This window comes from Pseudorasbora parva, chromosome 2 (genome assembly GCF_024679245.1).
Source record: "Pseudorasbora parva isolate DD20220531a chromosome 2, ASM2467924v1, whole genome shotgun sequence".
Classification (NCBI taxonomy): Eukaryota; Metazoa; Chordata; class Actinopteri; order Cypriniformes; family Gobionidae; genus Pseudorasbora; species Pseudorasbora parva.
This window is the reverse complement of record NC_090173.1, coordinates 47,893,727-47,916,875: the sequence shown is the minus strand read 5'-3', so window position 1 is coordinate 47,916,875 and position 23,149 is coordinate 47,893,727. Positions and strand designations below refer to the sequence as shown.

Sequence of the window (23,149 nt, the reverse complement as noted above, 5' to 3'; positions counted from 1 at the left end):
TTATTTATTTTTTACACTCTTTTGTGATTATTTCAGAGAGGCAGTAGGACGGATTTGTGTCTCAGTTTTGTTCGAGTGGAGTTCAATGGATCTATGTTGGGAGACTCACAAAAACTGGACATTGCTGTGGACAAAGATTTGGTTTTCAATTTCACCTGTAGTTTTGAATGCTCAGAAGTAGCACATACACTGGATGATGTGGCACATAAACCTGTTATACGTAAGTATTGAACATTTACACCGATTTGTTTGTTGTTTTTGTTGTTTTAGCTTTTTTGATCAGGTGCGAATCATGTTGACCATGATTTGCGAAGCCTAACTGTACGTGCTGTGCATGAGAGCGCAGGAGAGGGGCGGCACAAGCTTGATTGACACTGCTAAGACACTCCTCCTGGCTCTGATTGGTTGTTTCTTACCGGGAGCAGTGTATTTCTGCAAATGGCAATATAGGACCACTGGGAGGAGCCAGAGGATCTTGATTTTTTTCACAGATTATCTGTGAGGACATAATGACAGGTTTAACAAATATGTAAAAAAAAATACATTTTTACAAAAGTTACCTACTACAGATTTAAAATATTATGTCTCATTTTCTAAAAATAAATAAATAAAATAAAAATTAAGTGAGTTTATGCTTAAAACAGGAAAAAATATGTGCTTTTGGTGCCCGAAAAAAAATAAGATCATTTTTCTTACCCCACTGACATATTTTTCTTATTTTAAGCATACACTTAGCTACTTTTATAATTATTTTTTTATACTGTTTTTGTAGATGTAAGAATGTTTAGATATTTGTAACGGAAATCAAGACAAAAATATTATTAAATAAGAAAATAACAACAAACAGGCACTTTGTCAGGTTTTGTCAGATCAGTGCGTTAGCGCTGTCGGCAGTGTTGGGAAAAGTAATGCATTACAAATTGCAATTAGTTACTTTTTTAGGGAGTAACACAATATTGGAATTTACTATATTGTGTTGATCCCTAAAAAAGTAACTAATTGCATTACTAAGTTAGTTTTTTTATGGAAAGTAATGCATTACATTACCTATGCATTACTTTTTTCTCATCTGTGCTGGGCTTGCTTGCTAATTTTAGGAAAACAAATGGCAAGTGTTAAGAATCTTTCACACCAAAAGTGAAACGAATAAGCCTCAAGCTGAAGGAAATGCATATTCACACGTGAACAGTAGGGGATGCTGCTCAAACAAGCTTTTCAACTGTTCAGCCTTTCTGGTTCATAGAAGAAAAGGATGCAGCGTGTAGAAGAAAAGATACTTAAGCAATAAAATATTTTAAAAAAGGAAACTAAAATGTGATGTTTTTTGCTTTTTGGTATGGTAGATTTGATTCATGGAAGGTCAACAGCAAAGAGACTAAATAAAGTGAGATTAAACACATAAATTAGTATTGTTTAACATATATAATTATTACAGATTTGCTAAACATTCAAAGTTTGCAGTTCACTGTTTTTATTCATTTTGAGGAATACTGAATTTGTTTTTGTGCAAGTGAGATTAGTAAATTCATGCTCACATTTAGTACTAGAACTACAATAATCATCATTGTGCCTCTGTGCTTTCTCCAGATTTCTCTAAACATAGGGACATAAGAGCTGTCAGTCAATAAAGTAACTTGCGTTGTGTTGAAGTAATACATTACTTTACTAGTTACTTGAAAAAGTAATCTGATTACATAACTCGTGTTACTGTCGGCATTGTTCGGCTCTCGTTTACGCATGTTAAAACGGCATTTAATAAGTCTTAGAATGTCTGTGAAGTGACGCACTGTAATCAAGTGACTGTCGGCGTTGGTTGGCACCTGTCAGTGCAGTGTGTATTGGTTAAATTTAAGACTAAATTTCATAATATAAATTGGTCATGGTTAAATGTAAGCAGAAATGCATGTGTGCCCTCAGTAACGGTGCTCGAGATCTTACCAAAAGAGAAAAAACAAAAAGAGGAGAAAACCGCTGTACTGGGACAAGCCGTTGTGGACCTACTGCCACTGCTGCGAGGTTAAACCATTTCATTTTATTCAAACTTGCCACATTTTATGGATTCTCATTTTCTTGAGATTTGAGGACGTGTTATTTCTATTCTAGGTCAGTGTAGCTTCTCATCCACTGTGCTACTTCACACTGTGCCCGGATCACCGGCAAATGCTGCTATACATGAGGATGGCGTAAAAGTATGACTTTCATAACAACAATTTTACACTACTAATTTAGTATGTTTGTAAATATGGTACATTTTATATTTTGTGTGTGTTTCCATGTACAGTCCACACTAGATGTGACGGTGAGCGTTCCGGAGCCGTTGCTCTCTGATGCCCAGCGCTCTGGCTCCAATGTGCTGATGGTCACCGTTGAGACAGCGTATTCTGTTCCTGACGTCTGGAATCCTGCCTCCACTCCTCCATCCAGCTACGTAGCTGCCCTGCACATGCCTGTCTCAGCCACAGTAAGACAAGTGTTTGTGTTTATCTGGCATTTCAAGTGACTCATCAGTAGTTGATTCTTCAGATCACAAGAAGCATGACACTTTAAAGGGTTAGTTCACCCAAAAATAAAATTTCTGTCATTAATAAGTCACCTTCATGTCGTTCCAAACCCATAAGAACTTTGTTCATCTTCTGAACACAAATTATGACATTTTTGATGAAATCTGAGTGTTTTCTGACCTCTTCAAAGGTAGTTAAAACGCAGATAAAATAGTCTGACTCCAGTGGTTCAACCTTTATGTTATGAAGTGCTGAGAATGCTTTTTGTGCACAAAAACTAACAAAATAATTACTTTATTCAACATTTTTTTCTCGTCTGTGTCAGTCTGCTTCACAGTTTACATTGGCCAGCTCCTGCGTCAGCATCAAACTGCTTGACGTAGTAGATACTATGTCAACAACCCATACATTATGCATAATTTATTTTTTAATTAAAAAATAATTCAAATGTTAGAAAAAAGTGTTTGATATTATTTTCAATTAATACAGTGTTTAACTTCTGTTTACATAGCAAGTGCCACAAAAGTTTCATGCCATTCTTATGAAGTAAAAAAAGGGAAATTTTCCTAAAATGACAGAAGATTGCCAGAGGGTTAAATATATGCTACCGTATATATTTTTATGTTTAAATAAATAATTCACCTACCAATAAAAAGTCTGTCTTTTTTTATTTATTGCTTTTCAGAAAGAGCAAGTTCTTTTGTTCTCCAATGGCGTCTTAAAAATGGGTGGTGAGCGGGAGCCAGTGCCAAGACCCAGAAAATGGCCCTTGGGGCCTCTTCTCGCACCAGGGGCCGAGTTCATTCAGGGCCTTTATATTGAATCAGAACCCACAGACATGGATCACGGAGACTATTCTGACATAGAGGTGACCTGAGCCGCAGTGTTGAATGTGAAAGTAATCTACAGTATGTCACCACATTGATTTGTGCGTGCGTTGTAGGACCAGGATTTCAGAGCAAACGTGGAGAGTGTTGAGAAAAGGGTGAGCTGGGATACGGCACGCCGTTGCTTTATTGATGCAGGAGGTGTAGCCTGGTGAGGAAACACCTCTTTTAATCAATGCACTCGACTTGTTATTATTTGTCACGCTCTACAATGATGGCTTCCACTTTTTTATAGTCTGTCCCGCAGGATTGCAGAATGCAGACTGTGGCCTGTTGAGATCATGAAAGCCAATCAGACGGTACCAACCAAAGGTGGGAGAACAGCCAAAGACAAGCTGGTGAGAAATGTTCTGAACTTTAACATATCTCAAGATGGCACTCAAAACCCAAAATAAGACAACTTTTTGCTTGTGTGTGCTGTAGGGGGAGGATGAGACACAGATCTCATTTCATGGAGTGGTTTACATGGATCTGGTTCCGCTTTTGTACCCTGGAGTACGGTGTATACATGGGGTGTACAGAATCTACCCATTTTATGAGTCTGATCTACTGAGTAAGGCAAGTGAATATAAGTCATATGCACATTGCATCAAATCAAGATGTGATACACCACTGAATTAAACTGCAACACTTTCAGATCACTGCAAAAATGATTTTCTTACCCAGCATTTTTCAGTTTTCCAATATATATAAATTCTTACATTAAGATACATTTACATGAAAAGCAAAATGACTGAAGTTTAGTTTTTTTTTTCTTATGGGGAAAGTTAATTAATGTAACAAATGGGGCGAAAGAAGAATTTAAATGCAGGGGCTTTAGTAAAAGAAGCAAAACAAAAAGAAGACTAGGGTTGCGTCTTAGTTAGATACCTAGCTCCCAACATTTTAGCCATGCAATTCATTATAAATGTTTGCTAGATTATGTTCAGAACCTGTCTAGGGATGTATGTTTATGCTAAAATAGGGGTGTCCCCGACTAAGAATTTACACATTCGAATCAGAATTGTCGAATCACTGTATGGTCGACTGATAGTTGAATCGTGTGTGTGTGTGTGTGTGTGTGTGTGTGTGTGTGTGTGTGTGTGTGTGTGTGTGTGTGTGTGTGTGTGTGTGTGTGTGTGTGTGTGTGTGTGTGTGCGTGCGTGCGTGCGTGTGTGTGTGTGTGAATGGGTTGGGAGGGGCACGACACTATAGTCAGCAGGAGGGTAAAACTATTTTTATTTTCCTTTACACACTGCACACAGCAACAACTTTTAATTAAGCGACCAAAACTGCCGGCCAAATAACTGACAGACGAACTGACAATGGCTTTCTTATTTAGGTTTAAATGAAAGGTAATGTGATGGATAAACATTCAGCAAAACGTTTTCTCATAAAATTTTAAACCCGTAATCGAAATACAGAACATCACACAAATATATAAAATAACATTTTAATAAATAACCCTTAAAAAAATACCTGCCTAGAGAGGAAAAGAACACTGAGTGCGTTTATATGCACATTCTTAAGCCGATTGTACCTAAAGGGGGTCGCACACCGGACACGAAGCTCAGCGCCATGCACATTATATACGCGCAAGCTCAATTTTGAATCGACTTCTGACAGAAGAGCTGCACGATGAGTGTATTTTGTAGCACAGGATGAAATCATTATGTACATTCACGATTTGAGTGAAATATAATATATACATTTTATATAAAACCTTGAAATGGCGCTCTGTGGCGTGGCAGGATTTTAAACAACCTCTTGAGTCGCTGCGGACAGGCACCAAATGCCGCCTGTGTGTGTACTTTTTTGCAGTCTATGGTGTACACTCATTGAAAACAATATGTTCGAATTTTAAAGACGTGGCGCAGTGCCGAGTCCCTTAAAGGGGCCGCAAACCAGATGCGAAGCTCAGCGCAGCACCGCGTCACGTCTTTAAAATATTGAGCACCCCCATTTTGCCAAAATGGTATGATCCTCTTTCATAACACCCATAACACCTTTTGTTTCTCGTTTTTACACAGTTTTCATGGTTTACTGATTAATTATTTTGGCAACAATCATTAAAAAGTAGCATTAAAAATGTAATAACAAATAGTCTTATTTTCTACCATATACAATTTAATAAAATGTTATTAAAAAAAATGCTATTTTTTTTTTGGTAATTTACTACACATTATCAATATAAATACTCAAAATAAATACATGAAAATACTGTGGATTTTTAAGACTAATTCTTACTAACCTCTCTTGTTTAATGGGGGTTAATAACACTTGCATTCTCATTTCAGAGGTGTTGTGAGTAAATGATTACACACCGATTTGTGAGTTCAGTGTTGGACAGATCAGTTCATTAAAATAAATCGGTTCAAATGAAATAAAATAAATCGGTTCACGAATCGGACAAAAGCGGACGCGTTATATGTGAATCCAGACTGTTAAAACAACGCAAAAGATTTGTGTCATTTGTGTCAAACACTTCATAAGGATATTTTTCCGTTTATTTGAAAGTATGGTTTGTGTCAGGTGCAAAACGTCTGTCAGAAGAGGTGAGTTTTTTGAGCACAATTCACATCCAGCAGTAATTCAGGGAAAATATTGTCCAAACGCGCCACGTGGAACATGGATTCAGTCTTCTGACCTTTTACCATTGTGTCAGTTCAGTTGATTTTGATTGATATGTGTGAGTGAGAAAGAGCTACGGTTAGATGGTGATCGTTTTCTCGTTCTCTGTCTGTCACTCAGTTAACGTGCGCCCTACCTGCATTTGTCATCTACATCAATTCATAAATCTCGATAACTCATCAAATAATGCTTTGGCGGGACAAAAAATGTTCAATGTAGGAGAGACCCTGACTAAGTGCATAACTTAAATTTTCCAGAAAACATTTAAGTGTGCATATTATCTTAAATGTGCAGTGTGTGAATTTTAGCAGCATCTAGTGGTGAGGTTGTGATTTGCTACGGTGAAGCTAGAAGCTACGGTGGCCGACACAGGACAAAAATGTCACCGTCTGAGACAGCAGGGAGTAGCTAGCGCTCTGTAGAGAGTTTGTCTATTTAGGGGTACTGTAGAAATATGGCGGCGCAAAATGACGATTTCACTGTAAGGAATCCCGCGGTGTTTGTAGATAGAAATGACTCTTGGGTAAGGATATAAAAACATAACGGTTCATAATGTGATGTCTTTATACACCACTGAAAACATAGTTATGTATATTATATTGTATTTTTGTCAATAGATCCCCATAAATTCTACACACTGCACATTTAAGATTGATTCTTTGGCAGTGAATCTTATTTTATGTGCTGTTCAGACTAAGAAGACCTACAGCATTCTGAAGGAGCTCAGCAGAGCACCGCCAGCACTGGGCCGAACTCGAGCCAATTCCTCCGTCGACTCCTTAAGGGCGTTTCCGAGTAAAAACTTTGAAAACCAAAGAGGGAACAAAGATGTTTCCAAAAAGGTATGACGAATCAGATCTTATTAATATCTCAATAGCTTCTCCTTCTGTACATGTTTGAAATTTCACTGCCTCAAAAATCTGCTCAGATACCAACAAATCTCAAACAAAAGTCAGAGATTTCAGTATGAGCTCAAATGTTTCTCATCAAATTCTCCTAATAAAATGACCTATGCCGCTATCCATTAATTTATAGCTCTCTGATTACAAGTATTTGAGTTTATTTTGATGATTTCTCCCAAGAAATTGCTGGAGAAACATCTGAGACGGAGATGATACTAACTTAGACCACAACATTAAGTCACTTATGAGCTATAAAAAGCAACTTCAGTCACAGCTGCTTTGAAATGTCATGCACACAAAGCATACGTTTTACCCAAATGAGACGTCATAGAGTTCATGGGATAAGATCATTTGGAGCAGATGCCATCTCTTCCCCTTTCCGCACGGCATCGGGGCTCGGTTTTGAAATTCCCCCCCTAATTAAATCCAGATCTGTGGCCGAGGCTCGCTTCCCAAACCAATTAGCTGTAATAGCAGCAGATTGCCGGCCTTGTCGCAGTGCGGTGAATCATCTCCTTTGCTCATCTGCCCCTCTCTGACGCCCCGTGGCTCCGCAGCAGACGGAGAGAGGCGAGGAACACACCACCGCTCCACCAACCGAGCATCTGACACCGCAGCTGCCCGCTAGACAAATAACAGCAGCTGAATCAATACACAAACACACACACACACACACACACACTTTTTATCATATTCCCCCATTTTTGAGTTCTGACGTTGGAGAGATTTTGCTATCTTGGCATATCTGAGCACGGTTTGAGACACTGAGATTTCTGTAGTTTTTTTGTAATGAGAAAGAAGACTTGAGAATTCCCAAAAGTCTCAATTTACTTTCCATTTTAGGGTCCGTTTTCAACAAACTACAGCAATTTGGGCGCCTGAAAACTGGTTTCAAAGTGCAAGTTTTTATCGAAAGCTTCTAAAATCAATTATCGTCTGATGGTAATATGACTTGTATGAGTACAAAGTAACATCAACAACTGCTGGCCTGGCTTGAATAATACTGCGTTTTAGTGGTTATCACGGATGTGTGTGAACCATAGACTGTAAAAAAATATGGACGTAGTGTCCGTGACGTCACCCATAGGATGCTGATAAGCCGTTCTGAAGCTTAAAGTATGGACGAGCTGGGCGTTGCCATCTTGTGAGCGAGTCATCGCATGTCACTCCCGGATAACAGAAAATGGGCAAAAAGGCGGGATGTGCGAAGAGCTGAGGTGACGCAATAACTATAGACGGCGGATAAATGGCTATCCACTTGTAACCACGCCCTTAATTATGCAGAACCTTAAGGCTTAATATAACGGAAACGAATGAGTTATAAAAAAATTCACCCCCCTCAGAGTTGTCATGAAGATCAAAATTAGCCTTATAAGCCAAAACCACAATTTGTACCAGGCTGTAAACATGTTTTTTTCTGCTTTAAAGTTGAGAATTTTAACATGGGGCTCAATGAGATTCTGCTCCCTTCTGGAGCCTGCCTCTAGTGGCCAGTTAAGGAATTACAGTTTACATTACTTCCGTATTGGCTTCAAGAGAGATCGCGGGAGGTTGCCGCTTGGTGTGAACGAGGAAAATTTAGACAATGTTGTTGCATATATGCGGAAAAATGCGAAGGAAAAACTTTTACTTTTACGTTGTGTAAAGTTTTTTTGCAATATTAATGTACCCTTAGAAACCATTTTTATGAGATTAAATAAATCTCAGTAGCTCTGCCCTTTCTGTTTTTTTCTCTCACTGAATATTCACTGTCACTATGAATTACAATACATTTTCAAAAGTTCGGGTTGTTAAGATTTTTCTTCTGCTCACTAAGGCTGCATTTATTTGATCAAAAATACAGGAAAAACAGCTATATTGTGAAAAATTATTACAATTTCAAATAACTTTTATACATTTTAAAATTGTAAACTGTAATCAAAGCTGCATTTTCAGCATCATTACTCCAGTCTTCAGTGTCACATGACCCTTTAGAAATGATTCAAATAAGATGATTTGATGCACAAGAAGCATTTCTAATTATTATCAATGTTGAAAACAATTGTGCTGCTATATATTTTTGTAGTAACCATAATACATTTTTGTTCTGGATTCTTTAATAAATAGAAAAAACCTGCATTTTTTTAATACAATCTTTTGTAACTATAGACCCTATCATACACCCAGGGCAAAACATCTGGACGCATCTGGACGCAGTTATTCGCAAAATTTCTAATTCACTGGCGCCCATCTGTTTGAGGCAACTGAAAACCATTAACCAACATAAACCCGGTATAAAGTCAATAGAGCAGTATTTTTGTGTTTTTTAAAGAGCGTGTAAGTAATATGCGCCTATAGGCGGGTGCACAACACACATACACTCTGATTTTTACACACACAGGGACACACAGCAGCACTTTAAAACAAAAGGATTCCACTCTGTTGAAACATTCAGTCTTCTGCTTTAAAATCCTGACATGTAATAGCGGATCCACCATGGTGCAAGCACAACTGGCTTTTAAAGGGAATGGGAGATGAGACTCTTATTGGTTTATTGCATATTACGGCCAAAACACACACATGACTCATTAAGAGACTATGCACAACCCTTTTGGACCATGCGCCTGTAGTGCCGACTGTTTTTTCCACCGCTAAACTACCTAAAGTAGATTGGGACACACCTCTAAGTGCGCCTGCGCCATGCGCTTCAGACCATGTGTTCAGGTCATTAAAATAGAGCCTATTGTCTTTACTGTCACTTTTGATCAATTCATGCATCCTTGCTGAATAAAAGTATTAATTTCATTCAAAATAAATAAATAAATACTGACCCCAAACCTTTGAACGGTAGAGTTCATCGCATTGCACAAGTGAAAATATTTTCTGAACACTGCCTCGTGTTTATTTTAATACACACACAAAACATTTCAAGTAAGTTTAAACAGTAAGCAATGGGACTACATATGAAAGACTAATGATGTCCTCTTTCTACAGCCAGACTCCCAGGGGAAAGCGGCTCAGTCTGACAGTGTGACTGGACTGGAGCCACAGGTGAACACAGAGGGACAGGTCAGTTCATCTGTCAATTATGTATCAAAATGAAGCAGTCAGATATGAAAATCAGTCTTGGTAAGGTGTGATATTCACTTTTATTATTATTTCAGATGTATGACGATTCAAGATCATACATTATTATTGAAATTGCTTTGGAAAAGCCGCTGGTTCCAAAGAGACCACCGGAAGAGCTGGCCAAACGGTAATGGGAAACAGTTTCTTTCAAATGTATTGCTTTGCCCTCAAAATATGTGTAGAGAGCGCTTCAGATTAATTCCTTGTGTCTGATACAGTGTGATGGAGTTGGTTCCTCCCAGACCTCCACTGCCTCGACGGCCAGCGGGAGCAGAAAGAGTAAAAACCACATTTGTTCTTGTTTTCTCACTATTTCTGACATGTATTTTCCTCTCACAGTCAGATCTATGGGGAATCATTTATCTATAACAGTTTACGCTATCAGAGCAAAAGGCCATCTGTGCATCCCAATTTGCATACTATTCATCCTAAATAGTATTTGAAAATAGAATTAGTAGTATGTTGAATATAATTATTCCACAGATAATTGGATGGTCTACTATTTCTGGTTAGAATTCGAAGTGCAGATCAACACACACTCTAACACACACTCTTGGTTGATATTGCTAATCTGAGGGTTAAGTAGAAAGGGTCAGATAAAGGGGTTTCAGTGATCAATTATCAGCATTTAACCTGACAAAAATATATTTATTCAATGTTATCCACAATTTATTTAATCCACAGCAGCACTGTGAACTTTTGTAATGATATGTTTGGCCATTAACTTTTAAATGCATCATTATATTTCAACTGCAAACAGATGAGGAGAGTCTGCATTAAAAACCTATAAATGGTAGATCAACGTGCTGCAAAAATTCTCTCCGATACGGTAGGAAAATGAAATTGAATTTGGAGGAACTTTTAAGAGTTTTAATGATGACGATGATTGACAGAGCGGTTTATACGGTGACGGGATGCACGTATAAACTAAGAGACAGAGCTCTCCGTTAAAGATGGGAAAGTAGTATGTCTAAAAGCTTGCATACTCTTCTGCTACACACTGAAGTCATACTGCTGTTTTGAATATGTAAGAATAAATCAGTGTTTTTGAGTGAATCGGGTGAGTGATTCAACAGTTACTTTTTAGGTGTGTTTGACTTGAAGTGGCGCTGCATAGACCGATCAGTGTATGACATCAAATACAGTGAGAGCAATCTGAGGGCGGACTGAACCGTTCAGCCGTTCAGCCACCTACTGTTGTAACGATGCAGAAAATACTTGTTACACACCACCACTATCCACAGATTGACTGTCTTGAGATTTAGAATTTAACAAAAAAAAAAATATTAAGATTTTAGCTGTGAAATATGACCAATTTTTCCAAAGAGCTAAATAATATGAATATTAATAAATATACATAATATTATCAGGCAGTGCAGGAATACCAGTCTCAGATAGCGAGTGTGGCGGCTCAGGTGTTGGATCAGTACCAGCAGCTGTTCGGGGCCGCATTTGTGCCTGGTGGGACACCTCTGGACCCAGTCCTGCAGGAGCAGCGCAAAACCCAGCTGCTCGGAGAGCTCAACTGCTCTGGGAAATACTTTGCCTTCAAGGAACAGATGAAGGTGAACTTTAATCATGTTAAATGTGTCATTTTTAAATGTATTCCATTTAATGCTATTCAGAGTTTCTTGTAACAATTGTCATAATTTAGTTTTTCTTAACCCTTTCCTCTCTCTTTCTTTTAGATTTTACTGGCTTTCATTGTTATTTTAATATATATATATATATATATATATATATATATATATATATATATATATATATATATATATATATATATATATATATATATATATATATATATATATATATATAAATATATATTATATTATATATATATATATATGATTTAATATTTTTGGTTAGTTAGTTAAAGTAGGTATTTTAGCTATATTTATAAGTTTAAGTTTTTTATCTAAAATATATATTTTATTTTAAATCATATTTCAATCAACGCAAACAATTTAAATAGTTTTAGTTTACAATAAAAACACAGTTTGTTTCTGACGTCTACATTCCAACAATAGTATTTTCATTTTTATATTTTCATTTTTTAAAATTAATTTACTTTTGTTATGTGTTTTTGTAATGTTTATTCATTTTGCAGTATTTCTATTTAGCTTTAATTTATTTTTACTTCAACTTAAATTTATTTTATTTCACTTTTTTATTCACAAGTTTTTCTAATTACATGTTTTCATCTAATATTTTAATTTTACTTCAAATTGCAAAAATAGCTTTCAATCGTTTTAGTTTAAATGAACAATAACAACACATGGGTGTTTTGGACATCTACATGTAAACAGCCCTTGTTATGATTCATACTTTTGTTTATCAGGGCAGAGTCATTAGCATATGTTAATGAGTTCCTGGTGTTTGTTATATGGCAGTACTCTGTGGTCCGGATCGTAAGAGAGAAGATGTTGAGGACAGAGGCTTTCTCAGACCCTGAACAGCTCCAAGCGTTCCTCAGTCAGCTCTATGTGTTCCTGGTGGACGAGATGCATGCTGCTCTCAATAAGGTGAGGTCTCAAAAAATGGCACAAATGTAATTGGTGTTATTTGTTGAGGGAATCATCCTTCATGCTGAGGGTTACTGTGCTTTAGGGTCTGTATTATCAGTGTTTCTGTTTCTTCTGTTGTTTTCATGCACTCTATTGAATCAGAACCTGTCAGTGGACTCTCTGGACACACATCATGAGCCTCTACTGAGCTGTGCTCAACTCAAACACTTCGCAAAAGAGGCCCAACTCAACACAGACTACCAGTTGGCGGCACAGTACTATCAGGAGGTAAAGCACTTTTCTGCTCAAACTGTAAGTGTAAAATATGCGTGATAAACCAGAGTGCCGGGTGAAAAACAAAAGTATAAAGAAAATAAATGAAGACAGTTAATATAGTCTACCATTATGAGCATGTTGAAATAGATTTATCTCTTTCATTTTATTTATTGTCTCTGAGGGAATATACGCTGAATGCTCGTCAGTTTTTACTTTCAATTTCTTTATAGTAGCTAAATAATTGACTCAACATTGAGGTTTGAGACTTCACCAGCATAACTCCCGTGTAAAGTTCACACATTGCTTGTGTGATATCCACTGACTCACATTCATGGTTTAAAACAGAAAAAATCCAATATTGCGACGTGAGATTTTTCTTTATCAACAATTTATAAATGATGGGCAACAGTTCACACTTTCCTCTGATAATAAAAGGAAATAAATATTAAATAAATGAGTAAATAAAGTGAAAGTGAAAATTCACTGTGCAATACAGTCGTGTAGTAGCTGCTTTGATGCGATTATCAAATGAACTGCCTTGTAGCGTGTGCAATATCACACGACCTCCCAAGTGTACGAATTAGCACAGTGTACGCCCGCCTTTAGTGAGTTTGATTTGCACCTGTGTGTAGTTTATTTTTTATATTTTCGTCAAATGTATATATCATGTTTTATTTGTCCCAGGTCTGTTTACGTCCTTATTATTTAACGCGTGGTTTCCTTAACTCCTGTGAGGTTATTATTTTAAAAAAGCCAATTTAAAGACTATTCCCGCTTTGTGCATGTTGCTTACTACAACTGTGACAGTTATAGTCACATTTTACATTAATATTTAGAATTATCATTTTTATTTTTGTATTTTCCAGTTTCATTTTAATCTTAGTTAAAGTTTTAGTAATTTTGTTGAATGCTTTTGACAATTGTATTACTTTTTTCAGTTTTAGTTATTGTAGTTCATCAAGTTAAACTAAATTAAAATAAGAAATGTTGCCTGTTGAATTTGTATATTTCAATTAGGTTTCATTTAATTTTAAGTAGCAAAAAAATGTTTTTTGTTGTTGTTGTTGTTGTTTATGGTTTTGGTTTTATTTTCAGTTAACTATAATAACCCTGGTCTAAAGCATAGTATGTTTTATACTACGGAGAACATCTCTGGGTCATATTGCAAATAAAAAGAAACATTATAAATTATATTTTGAGAATTTTTTTGTTGTTGTTGTTGTTTTTTAGATTTTTTGCATTACTAAGAATTCAAAAGCATCAAACCTCTGGATGCATTAACATAATAAGAATAGGGGTGGTAATAATTATGCAGTCATACTTCCTACACAACATAATGGTTTGTACCAAACCAACAACATGTCCGGGACATATTTCACCCACAAATAAAAAATAAAAATTAAGAAAATAAAATGTTATGTATGCTTTTCTGTATGTTCACTGTCATTTGTTATTGCATTGGAAAGCAACCTTAAATTTGCAGAAAGGAGCTATGTAAAATAATACATGATATTGTTATTTTTTTGTACCGTCTGTACAAAGAATGAGATTAACCATTAAGAATAATGAGAAGAACATAAAAACGCTGGTGAAACCACTGGGCGCTAGTGTAATGCAAGAAAAAGAGCAATTTGGCATTTCAAGCATGAATGCACCATATTTTATGAAAAATGTAGCATATAATTATGCTATCTCATGCACAATGAATTCCTTCTAATAACAGTGCTATTTCAAACACAGCTTTAGCTATCTTTTGTGATATGACAGTATCATTGGATGTGACTCATGTCTCTCTGAATTTCCCTCTGTAGTGTTTGATTCGAGACCGCAGTGACCCGTCCCACTACTTTGATTATGGAGCATTCCACATGCTGACCGCTGACCACCTGAAGGCAGAGGAGTGCTTTCAACAGGCCATATCCATTGAGCAAACACACGTACCCAGGTTAGCAGACAAGAAATGACTCAAGGTGCATTGGAAATCGCATACTGAGTAGGTACTACATTTGAACTTAGTGACCATAAAAAATACGTTCTATATAGGAATCTGTGTAGAATGAATGTAATCTGGATTTATTACATTTGCCAAGTTGTCATTATCATCACCAGCGTCGCTTCACCTCCATTCATAAATAGTCTCCTGTGGCCTCATGGTATAGTAAAGTGTTCATCATCGAATGCGCACTTCGTCACCCGGGGATTTTTCACCTACGATTTCGCATTCGATTTCGGACGCAGAGTCAGACTAAGTTTCTCTCTTCTTTCTCTCATGTTTGGTGCAGTTTGCTCATGTGCGGTGTTCTGTCTGAAATAAACGGACGCTACGAGGATGCAGAGACCTTCTTTGAAAGGGCGACTTGTGTGGAGCCGAAGAATGCAGTCGCCTGGACTTTATTTGGTGAGAGCAGAATTAAACACTCCATATACTACTGTTTAAAGGTTTTTTTCATACTCATACTTCATACTTCATACTCGAAGAAACCAGAAGGAGTATTTTTTAATGTAAAAAGCTCAGTATGCATGAAACAGCATTTCACCCCCCCTTTAATTTGAGTTCATTTTGCAACTTTATATAGTTAGTCTGCACAATAATTTTGCCTAAATGTGTTTAAAATTGTTGTCAGGCGTGTTCTGCCAGGCTCAGGAGAAGTTCATCCAGGCAGAAATGGCTTTTCGGGAGGCCAATAAGCATTTTATTTCAGTCACTCAAAATGACGAGACATCTAGACTAAAAATAACCTCAGAGACTCAAGAGAAGGAACAGAAAGATGAAACGAATGAGACTCCAGCTGGAAGAACAAAAAAGACAGGTAACCACCTCATTCTGTCTGCTCTGTAACAAATGCCCTTTCATTTATAGCTTATATGGGATCATTTGCTTTAAAGGTGGCGATACTGATGAAGGTGCTGTACACGAAGAAGGCATCCCACAGAACAGCAAGGAGAGTAAACAGAAAGTACAACACCAAATTTCCCCCAGCAGTGTCCAAAGCACTATCTTCATGGAGACAGTGTGGTTTCTCCTGCAGAACAATGCATTTCAGGTCAGTGGATGGCCACGTCGGTAGATCCTGGATACAGTATCAAATTACTCACGTTTACATTAAAGGAGCCTCTTTCTTTAACACTCAAAGTCCATTTATTATAGATGCTTTTCCATGATTGGTGCCGATCCAGATACAGTTCTGATTTCATTTTTCCACCCGCACTAAGCACTTCAAACCATGCCCTCAGGTCTTTAAAATAGGGCCCTGAATGTCTTATATATGCAGAATGTGGGCGGTCATAAGCTAAGAATGAGTTACTTTACAACCTTTTTCTGAATCATCTGTTTTTTGCAGTTTAGATTCAATAAATGTTCTGAGTGGACTGACGATTAGAGTTTCGTACAGAAAACAGCAAGAATCAAGCACATTTAAATGTGTAGGTAATAGCTAATGATGGATCGTGTCCTCGTGTCCTCCAGATGGCACAGCGGACTCTTGCTCTAGAGCTGGTGTCTCCAAACAGAGGACCCATCAGCTCGTATCATATCGCTCTGGCCCAGCTTCAGCTGCAGAGAGGAGAACACGAGAGGACTGAGGCCAGCCTCAAGGAGGCGCTCACCAGTAACATCCAGGTCTGTAGAATTACATTCTCTGAGAAATGTCGCTTTTTGAAACTTGAACCAATTGCTTCACAAAATCAGTCAGTTTCGAAGCGCTTGAAACACCACACGTTGGTGACGCCTGCTGGTCAAAATGGTGTAAATGCAACAGAAACCTAGCTCGAACTTGCATAAAAACACCTTTTTTCACCAATTTTCAAATGCATTATTGAATGTGTAATCTATTAAATGCAAATAAAAAATCATCTAATACCATTAAATATGAAGTGTCTGTATAATATGTTATTTTTATTAAATTGTAGGACTTTTTTATGGAGAGCTTGTTTTATGGTTAAACAGGCCAATTAAGAGAATATTAACTAAAACTCATTTTATTATACAAATTTGTCATTAAAAGTGTTTACAAATGTAAAACTTTTTTTTTTTTAAACATATAGACTCTAGTTCATGCATTCCAAGAGATTCAACATTTTTTTAAACATTTTGAAACTGTCAACACGAAGCCTCGTTTTCTGAAACCATGTGACTTTGGCATTTTAGGTGCATTCACACCGTGTCTAATTACCGTAATTACAAGATTTCAGTTTATAAAAACTTGTAAAAAAACGTCCTTGTAGAGCTCATAATTACAACTTGTAAGCTTGGAATTTTCTGAGAGCTCCTAATTGTACCATCTGACCGCTGCAGATTCATTTAGGCATAGATAGTGTTGCCATAAAAAAGCATCATTCCAGCTCAGATATGAATGTCACGTGTTGCCATCTCAAAATTACGGTAATTCCACCATGGTGTGAATGCATCATTTGTTACACGCTCCAACTCACTGGGTCGAAACCATAGATAGACTGTAGAAAAATATGGACATAGTGTCCGTGACGTCACCCGTAGGATTCTGAAGAGCATTTTTGAAGCCTTAAAGGGTGAGTTCAACCAAAAAGGAAAATTCTGTCATTAATTTCTCACCCTCATGCCGTTTCAGACCCGTAAGACCTCCGTTTATCTTCGGAGCACAACTGAAGATATTTTTGTTAAAATCTGATGGCTCAGAAAGGCCTTCATTGACACCAATGTCATTTCCTCTCTCAAGACCCATAAAGTCACTAAAGACGTCATTACAAAGCCCATCTCACTACAGTGGCTCTACAATCATTTTATGAAGCGACCAGAATAGTTTTTGTGCGCAAAATAAATAAATAAACTAACGACTTATTTAGTGATGCTGTATTTCAAAACACTGCTTCCTGAAGCCTCGGAGCTTTATAAATCAGCATATCGATTCATGATTCGGATCGCGTATTAAACCAGCAAACTGCTGAAATCATGTGACTTTGGCGGATCGCTGCTGATTCAATACACTGATTCATAACGGGTCAACGCTTCACAAAGTGGTGTTTTGAAATAAGCCATCACTATTCTCATCGCTTCATAAAATAATTGTAGAGCCACTGTAGTGAGATGGGCTTTGTAACAACGTTTTAGTGCCTTTATGGGTCTTGAGAGAGGAAATGACATTGTGGCTAATGGAGACCTTTCTGAGCCATCGGATTTCAACAATAAAATAAAATAAATTAATGACAGAATAATTTTTTGGGAGAACTAAGCCTTTAAGTGGGCAGAGCCGTTGTTACCATCTTGGCAGGTTGTCACTTCCACAAAACAGAAAATGTACACGGAGGCGGGACGTGGGTGGAGCTGAGGTGCCTGTTTGCTGAAACCACGGCCGTCTGCCTGGCAATCCACCTGTCACTCAAAGGGGCCATGCCCTTAATTATGCCCTTAATTCTTAATGCAGAACTTTAAGGCTTAATATAATTTAAATGGATGAGTTATATAAAAAAATCACCCCCTCACAGTTGTCATGAAGGGCAAAATTAGTAGCCTGACAAGCCAGACCCACATCAAGATGTTTGGTCTGGAAACTCACCATAGACAGGGCTCAATCCGAGGGGCGGGATAAACGGTTGTCTTTCAAACTCCCTCTGCACGCGATAGGATAGCGCTACAACCAACCAGAGCAACGAAGGTGAAGCAGAGCTAGTTGATAGATTAAAAATTCACCGTATCCGGTCGGCTAAACTCCGAACACATCTTCCCTTTTTAAGAATGACTTCAGTGCCGTTCTTTGTTCTTTTCTCAGAGAAAAGCTTAACTCCAAGTCTTCCAGAGTCGCGGTCAAAGCTGATTCGAAAGACCGCTGTTCACCAGTTTCTGTGTTTACTAGAAGCACGCAAACGCAACTCGGCCATCGTCATTATGGCCCCGCCCACCGACTCTATACACAATGTGATTGGTCCGGCAAGAGTTAGGCGATTACAGCTCAGAAGGGTATTGAGAGTTGCTAGACGACACTCGCGGGCAGATTAAATTTGCTGCTGCTAGGGTGCGTCTAGATTTCCAGGCTACAAAATTAGCCATATAGACCAAAACTTATAGACCAGCCTTTAAACATTTTATTTTCTGCTGTAAAGTTGGGCATTTTAACATGGGGGAGATAGTTTTGACTCTCTTCTGGAGCCTGTCTCTAACGGCTAGTCGATGAATTGGGGTTTGAGTCACTTACATGTTGTCTTCAAGAGAGACCGCGGGAGATTGCCTCTTGGACGAAACAAATGATTGGCAAAGGATTCAAAGGCTTCATAAAGTGTGTTTTGAAAGCACCCATCACTAGTAGGTACTGATGGAATGGTTTGTTTGAGATGCACTTGGGATTCATTACTTTTGCTTGGTATTTGTTTCTGGCAGAACCACGTATGGGCGCTTTTTGGTCACTTGCATCACGTGAGGGGTGATTACGCTCAGGCTCAGAGCTGCTATGAACGGACACTGGATTCTGTGCTGGATGCTTCAGACACACACTCTGTATACCTCCGTCTGGGCTCCATCTATCTGCAGGAAGGAGAAGTGAGTTCAGATTCATTATTTAATCTTGTTTATGAGTTACTTTTACTTTTTATACAGCAATTATAATGTGTGCTTCGTTCCCTCTGTAGTATAAAAAGGCCAAAGCTGTATTCCTGCGCGTCTGCAAGCGCTCTCCATCATGCCTTACTTGGCTCAGACTGGGAATTGCCTACTATAGAGTGAGTATATATACCCATAAGGTATTGTGAGAATGCTCGTACAAGCAGAGGAGCTTTGCTGGAGCCACAACACAAGGAAGGTTTGTGATCGGTTGAGGACTTTGACATTATCCAATCACAGATCATGTCACTTTAAGCAGACTTGTTTAAATCAACATTGGTCACTTTCTTAAAACATATTCCTACGAAGCCCCTAAAGAAATAGGATGGTGGATAAATATATTTCAAAACTTTTTTTCCTCTCTCGCAAAACTGCACTGGCAAAGAACTCATTACTATGTCCCCATCACCATGATATTTTTCAATTGTAGTAGTCTTTTAAAAAATGCATCTGAAATTATAAACTAAATGCAATGTAGTGTAAAAATATTGATTTTTCAACACATATAGATACTGAAATATCTGAAAAGCTTCCAATTTCCTCCGATTAGATACGCGATACCAGCTGTGCTGGTTGACACGCTCACTCACTCACTCACTCATTAATTTCATTTGCTCTAGATTAATATTGTTGCTGTTACAGGGCTTGAATTTCGGTATGGGATAGCACATATTAAGCATAATTTTACCCATTCCCACAGATTTATTGCTCATACCCAAAGTTTGCACAATATGTGCTGCAATATAAAGCTGCCTCTCAGTACTTAACTGATTTCTTTTTCGCTCCTTACTGCGCTTAAACAGACAAATAAATACACAATAATGTAAAAATGCTGGTCTTGGTATTCACGTTAACACAATCAGTTCTGTTTTAAGTGAACGTAAACAGTAGAAAAAGAAAAAGCATGTGTAACAGTATAATGGATCCATGTGTCAGGTCTTAAAGTGACAAATTATGAAATAATATTAAAAATATACACTGATCAGGCATAACATTGTGAACACTGACAAGTGAAGTGAATAACACTGATTATCTCTTCATCACGGCACCTGTTAGTGGGTGGGACATATTAGGCAGCAACTGAACATTTTGTCCTACAAATTGATGTGTTAGAAGCAGGAAAAATGGGCAGGAAAAATTGACATGGGCCAAATTGTGATGGCTAGACGACCGGGTCAGAGCATCTCCAAAACTGCAGCTCTTGTGGCAGTGTGATACTTTGGGAAATGTTCTGCTGGGAAACCATTGGTCCTGCCATCCATGTGGACTTTGACACATATCACCTACCTATCACCTCACATATCCATGGAGGCCCCACCTCGCAACTTACAGGACTTAAAGAATCTGCTGCTAACATATTGATGCCAGACACCACACCTTCAGGGGTCTAGTGGAGTCCATGCCTCAACGGGTCAGAGCTGTTTTGGCAGCAAAAGGGGGACCAACACAATATTAGTCATAATGTTACAGTATGTCTGATCAGTGTATGATGGCAGTTTTCCCCATGGTATCAATGTCAAAAGTGTGACCAGTGAAAATGCTACTAGAGAAAACTACTAACCCCTGTGGTCTTAAAAATTGTTTGATACATTAGGGTTTTTTGGCTCATATAATATGATATATAGTGAGAACATAACACTTTGATTTTATTCAGAGGCTCAAACTAAGCAAAAATATGCATTTTGGCACAGATGCTGATATTTATATGTCCAAAAAGTGAGATGAAATCGAATTTATAATAAAAATCAATGAGATCTTTATAACAGTATAGCAGATACATAAAATACATATAAATATCAGTTATTACTTTATATCTGCCAATAATGTCTTTAAGATGATACTTTACATTTTTATGATCAAAGCTTTTAGTTTTTAAACAAAATACAATGCAATACAATAATCCATCAAACTTCCTCAAAAGTCTGTTAGATCATATTTTATACCCTCATTTTATCATGATTTTTCTAAAACAAAATTATGTATGGATAGTTAAGTAAAAGTTTCTTCAGTCCAGTAATAGTTCATCTTGAAATATTACTAACAATATAAAAGTTATCATTTATTTTATTAAAAAAATTGTAAAGTGTCACAGCAAAAAGACACGTGATCCACACCCTGAAGGCAGACATTTTTACAATTACACCCAAAGGCTTTCTAGAAAAGTATAAAGTATCAGTCAGACGGCAGAAGGCATGAAGTAGATTAGATTGTGTTTTGCTGTATCCTCAGCTGGAGGAGCTGAGTGAGGCTGAAGAGACGCTGACTGAAGCCAACGCACTGAATAACAGGAATCCTGAGGTGTGGGCTTACCTGGCTCTAGTCTGTTTACGGGTGAGTGACTGCTTTCTTTCTTTCATTCATTCAATTTCTTTAACAGACACTATAGCTCTGTTCAAAAACCTACTGCCTGTCATCCTAGAGAGCAAAACAGCTCATTAGTTTTTACAATCAGAAGATGCATATAATCTTGCATTTTTTGACTTTAGATTTGACTTTAGTTGCTTTGTCCTTCCAGACTGGCCGAAAACTAGAGGCAGAGCAGGCATATAAATATGCCATAAAGGTTTGTATCGTCTAATGTTAATGCGTTTGTGAATATATCAAACTCTGTGCTATTGAAATATAACAATTCCTCTTTTATATTTGGTTTGACAGATGAATTTACAAAAAGAGTCACTTCTACAGGAGCTCCATGACCTGCAGTCTCGTGTTGGGTTCGGAAACCCTTCCTTCTGATGTGCCCTAGCCACAGAAATGAAATTTGAATTGACTTCTAAAGAAAGTGCTGGGTTGTTTCAGCACGTGATTGAGTCAAATATGGATAAACTCAACCGTTGTATTTTTTTAAAATACAAATTTAAACCAGTGGTTGGATTTGTCCATATTTTACTGAAACATCCCTGCATTTTTTGAGTAAAATGCTAAAAATGTGTAAATGATAATAAAGTATTATTTAACATACTGTAGTCTTTCTTGTGGATTGGATGGTCTTGGTGATATTTGTTACACAAGGCTGATTTACACCTAGGAAAGTTGTATTAATCATTCTAATTCTATGTGAATAGGGTATTAAGTATACACCACAACTATAATTTTAAGAATACTGATGAATTATATAATTAGAATCACTTTCCGAATAAATGTTTTCCTCCGCTGATGAATGATAAAAATGTTGACAGTTTGTAAGAATCCACCCAACTTTAAAGAGTTGAGAAGAACTAAAGAACTGCAGCGCATGATTAGTCATAATAAGCAAATTATCATCCTGATATACTTATAGAGTTATATTTCTATAACTATAGTTAAGAAATATTTATATACTATAAATGTATTTCTCATGATTTGATCCAACTGCCAAAAGTAAGTAATTTGTTACACAAAATTTGATTAAAAATGCAAAACAGCTTTTTATTTGTGATATTTATGCAATTAATCTTGTATTAATCTTCTGGCTCTCATTCAGGTTATTTTTTCATGTATTTTTTTTAATTTATTTTTTTATGTTTTTTAATTGAGTGTTCATTTGAGTGGTATTGCAGATTCCCTCGGGTCAATTTGACCCCCATAGGAATTAATGGAAAAGGGAGATTATTTGGGGTAAAATGTTTTTTGTCAAAAATAAATATTTATCAAAAAACAAAAATTCTGACATAATGCAGAATTCACACACTACACACACACACAACCTAGAAATCCCCATTCAAATGAAGGCATATAATAGTCAAAGTTGCTTTTTTCCAACTAAAAATCAATCAGTAACAATGTAGACACCACACAGATTTGAAGTAGA

At 37.2% G+C, this 23,149-nt stretch overlaps 1 protein-coding gene across 1 annotated transcript in view; it reads left to right on the top strand.

The window, feature by feature from the left end:
- cfap70 (cilia and flagella associated protein 70) overlaps positions 1–22,302 on the top strand; it is a 33,539-nt gene extending 11,237 nt beyond the window's left edge. The window contains exons 2-26 of the mRNA XM_067422847.1: positions 37–220; positions 1,918–2,016; positions 2,104–2,189; positions 2,282–2,461; positions 3,187–3,369; positions 3,445–3,539; positions 3,624–3,726; positions 3,812–3,946; positions 6,691–6,840; positions 9,874–9,948; positions 10,044–10,135; positions 10,227–10,287; positions 11,379–11,573; positions 12,402–12,533; positions 12,678–12,803; positions 14,603–14,736; positions 15,074–15,189; positions 15,416–15,601; positions 15,678–15,835; positions 16,258–16,410; positions 19,141–19,299; positions 19,389–19,478; positions 21,589–21,690; positions 21,875–21,922; positions 22,015–22,302. Coding sequence (XP_067278948.1) covers positions 37–220; positions 1,918–2,016; positions 2,104–2,189; positions 2,282–2,461; positions 3,187–3,369; positions 3,445–3,539; positions 3,624–3,726; positions 3,812–3,946; positions 6,691–6,840; positions 9,874–9,948; positions 10,044–10,135; positions 10,227–10,287; positions 11,379–11,573; positions 12,402–12,533; positions 12,678–12,803; positions 14,603–14,736; positions 15,074–15,189; positions 15,416–15,601; positions 15,678–15,835; positions 16,258–16,410; positions 19,141–19,299; positions 19,389–19,478; positions 21,589–21,690; positions 21,875–21,922; positions 22,015–22,095 — 3,123 coding nt within the window. The 3' untranslated portion in view covers positions 22,096–22,302. The remainder of the gene's footprint in view (positions 1–36; positions 221–1,917; positions 2,017–2,103; positions 2,190–2,281; positions 2,462–3,186; positions 3,370–3,444; positions 3,540–3,623; positions 3,727–3,811; positions 3,947–6,690; positions 6,841–9,873; positions 9,949–10,043; positions 10,136–10,226; positions 10,288–11,378; positions 11,574–12,401; positions 12,534–12,677; positions 12,804–14,602; positions 14,737–15,073; positions 15,190–15,415; positions 15,602–15,677; positions 15,836–16,257; positions 16,411–19,140; positions 19,300–19,388; positions 19,479–21,588; positions 21,691–21,874; positions 21,923–22,014) is intronic.
- Positions 22,303–23,149: the final 847 nt, after the last annotated feature.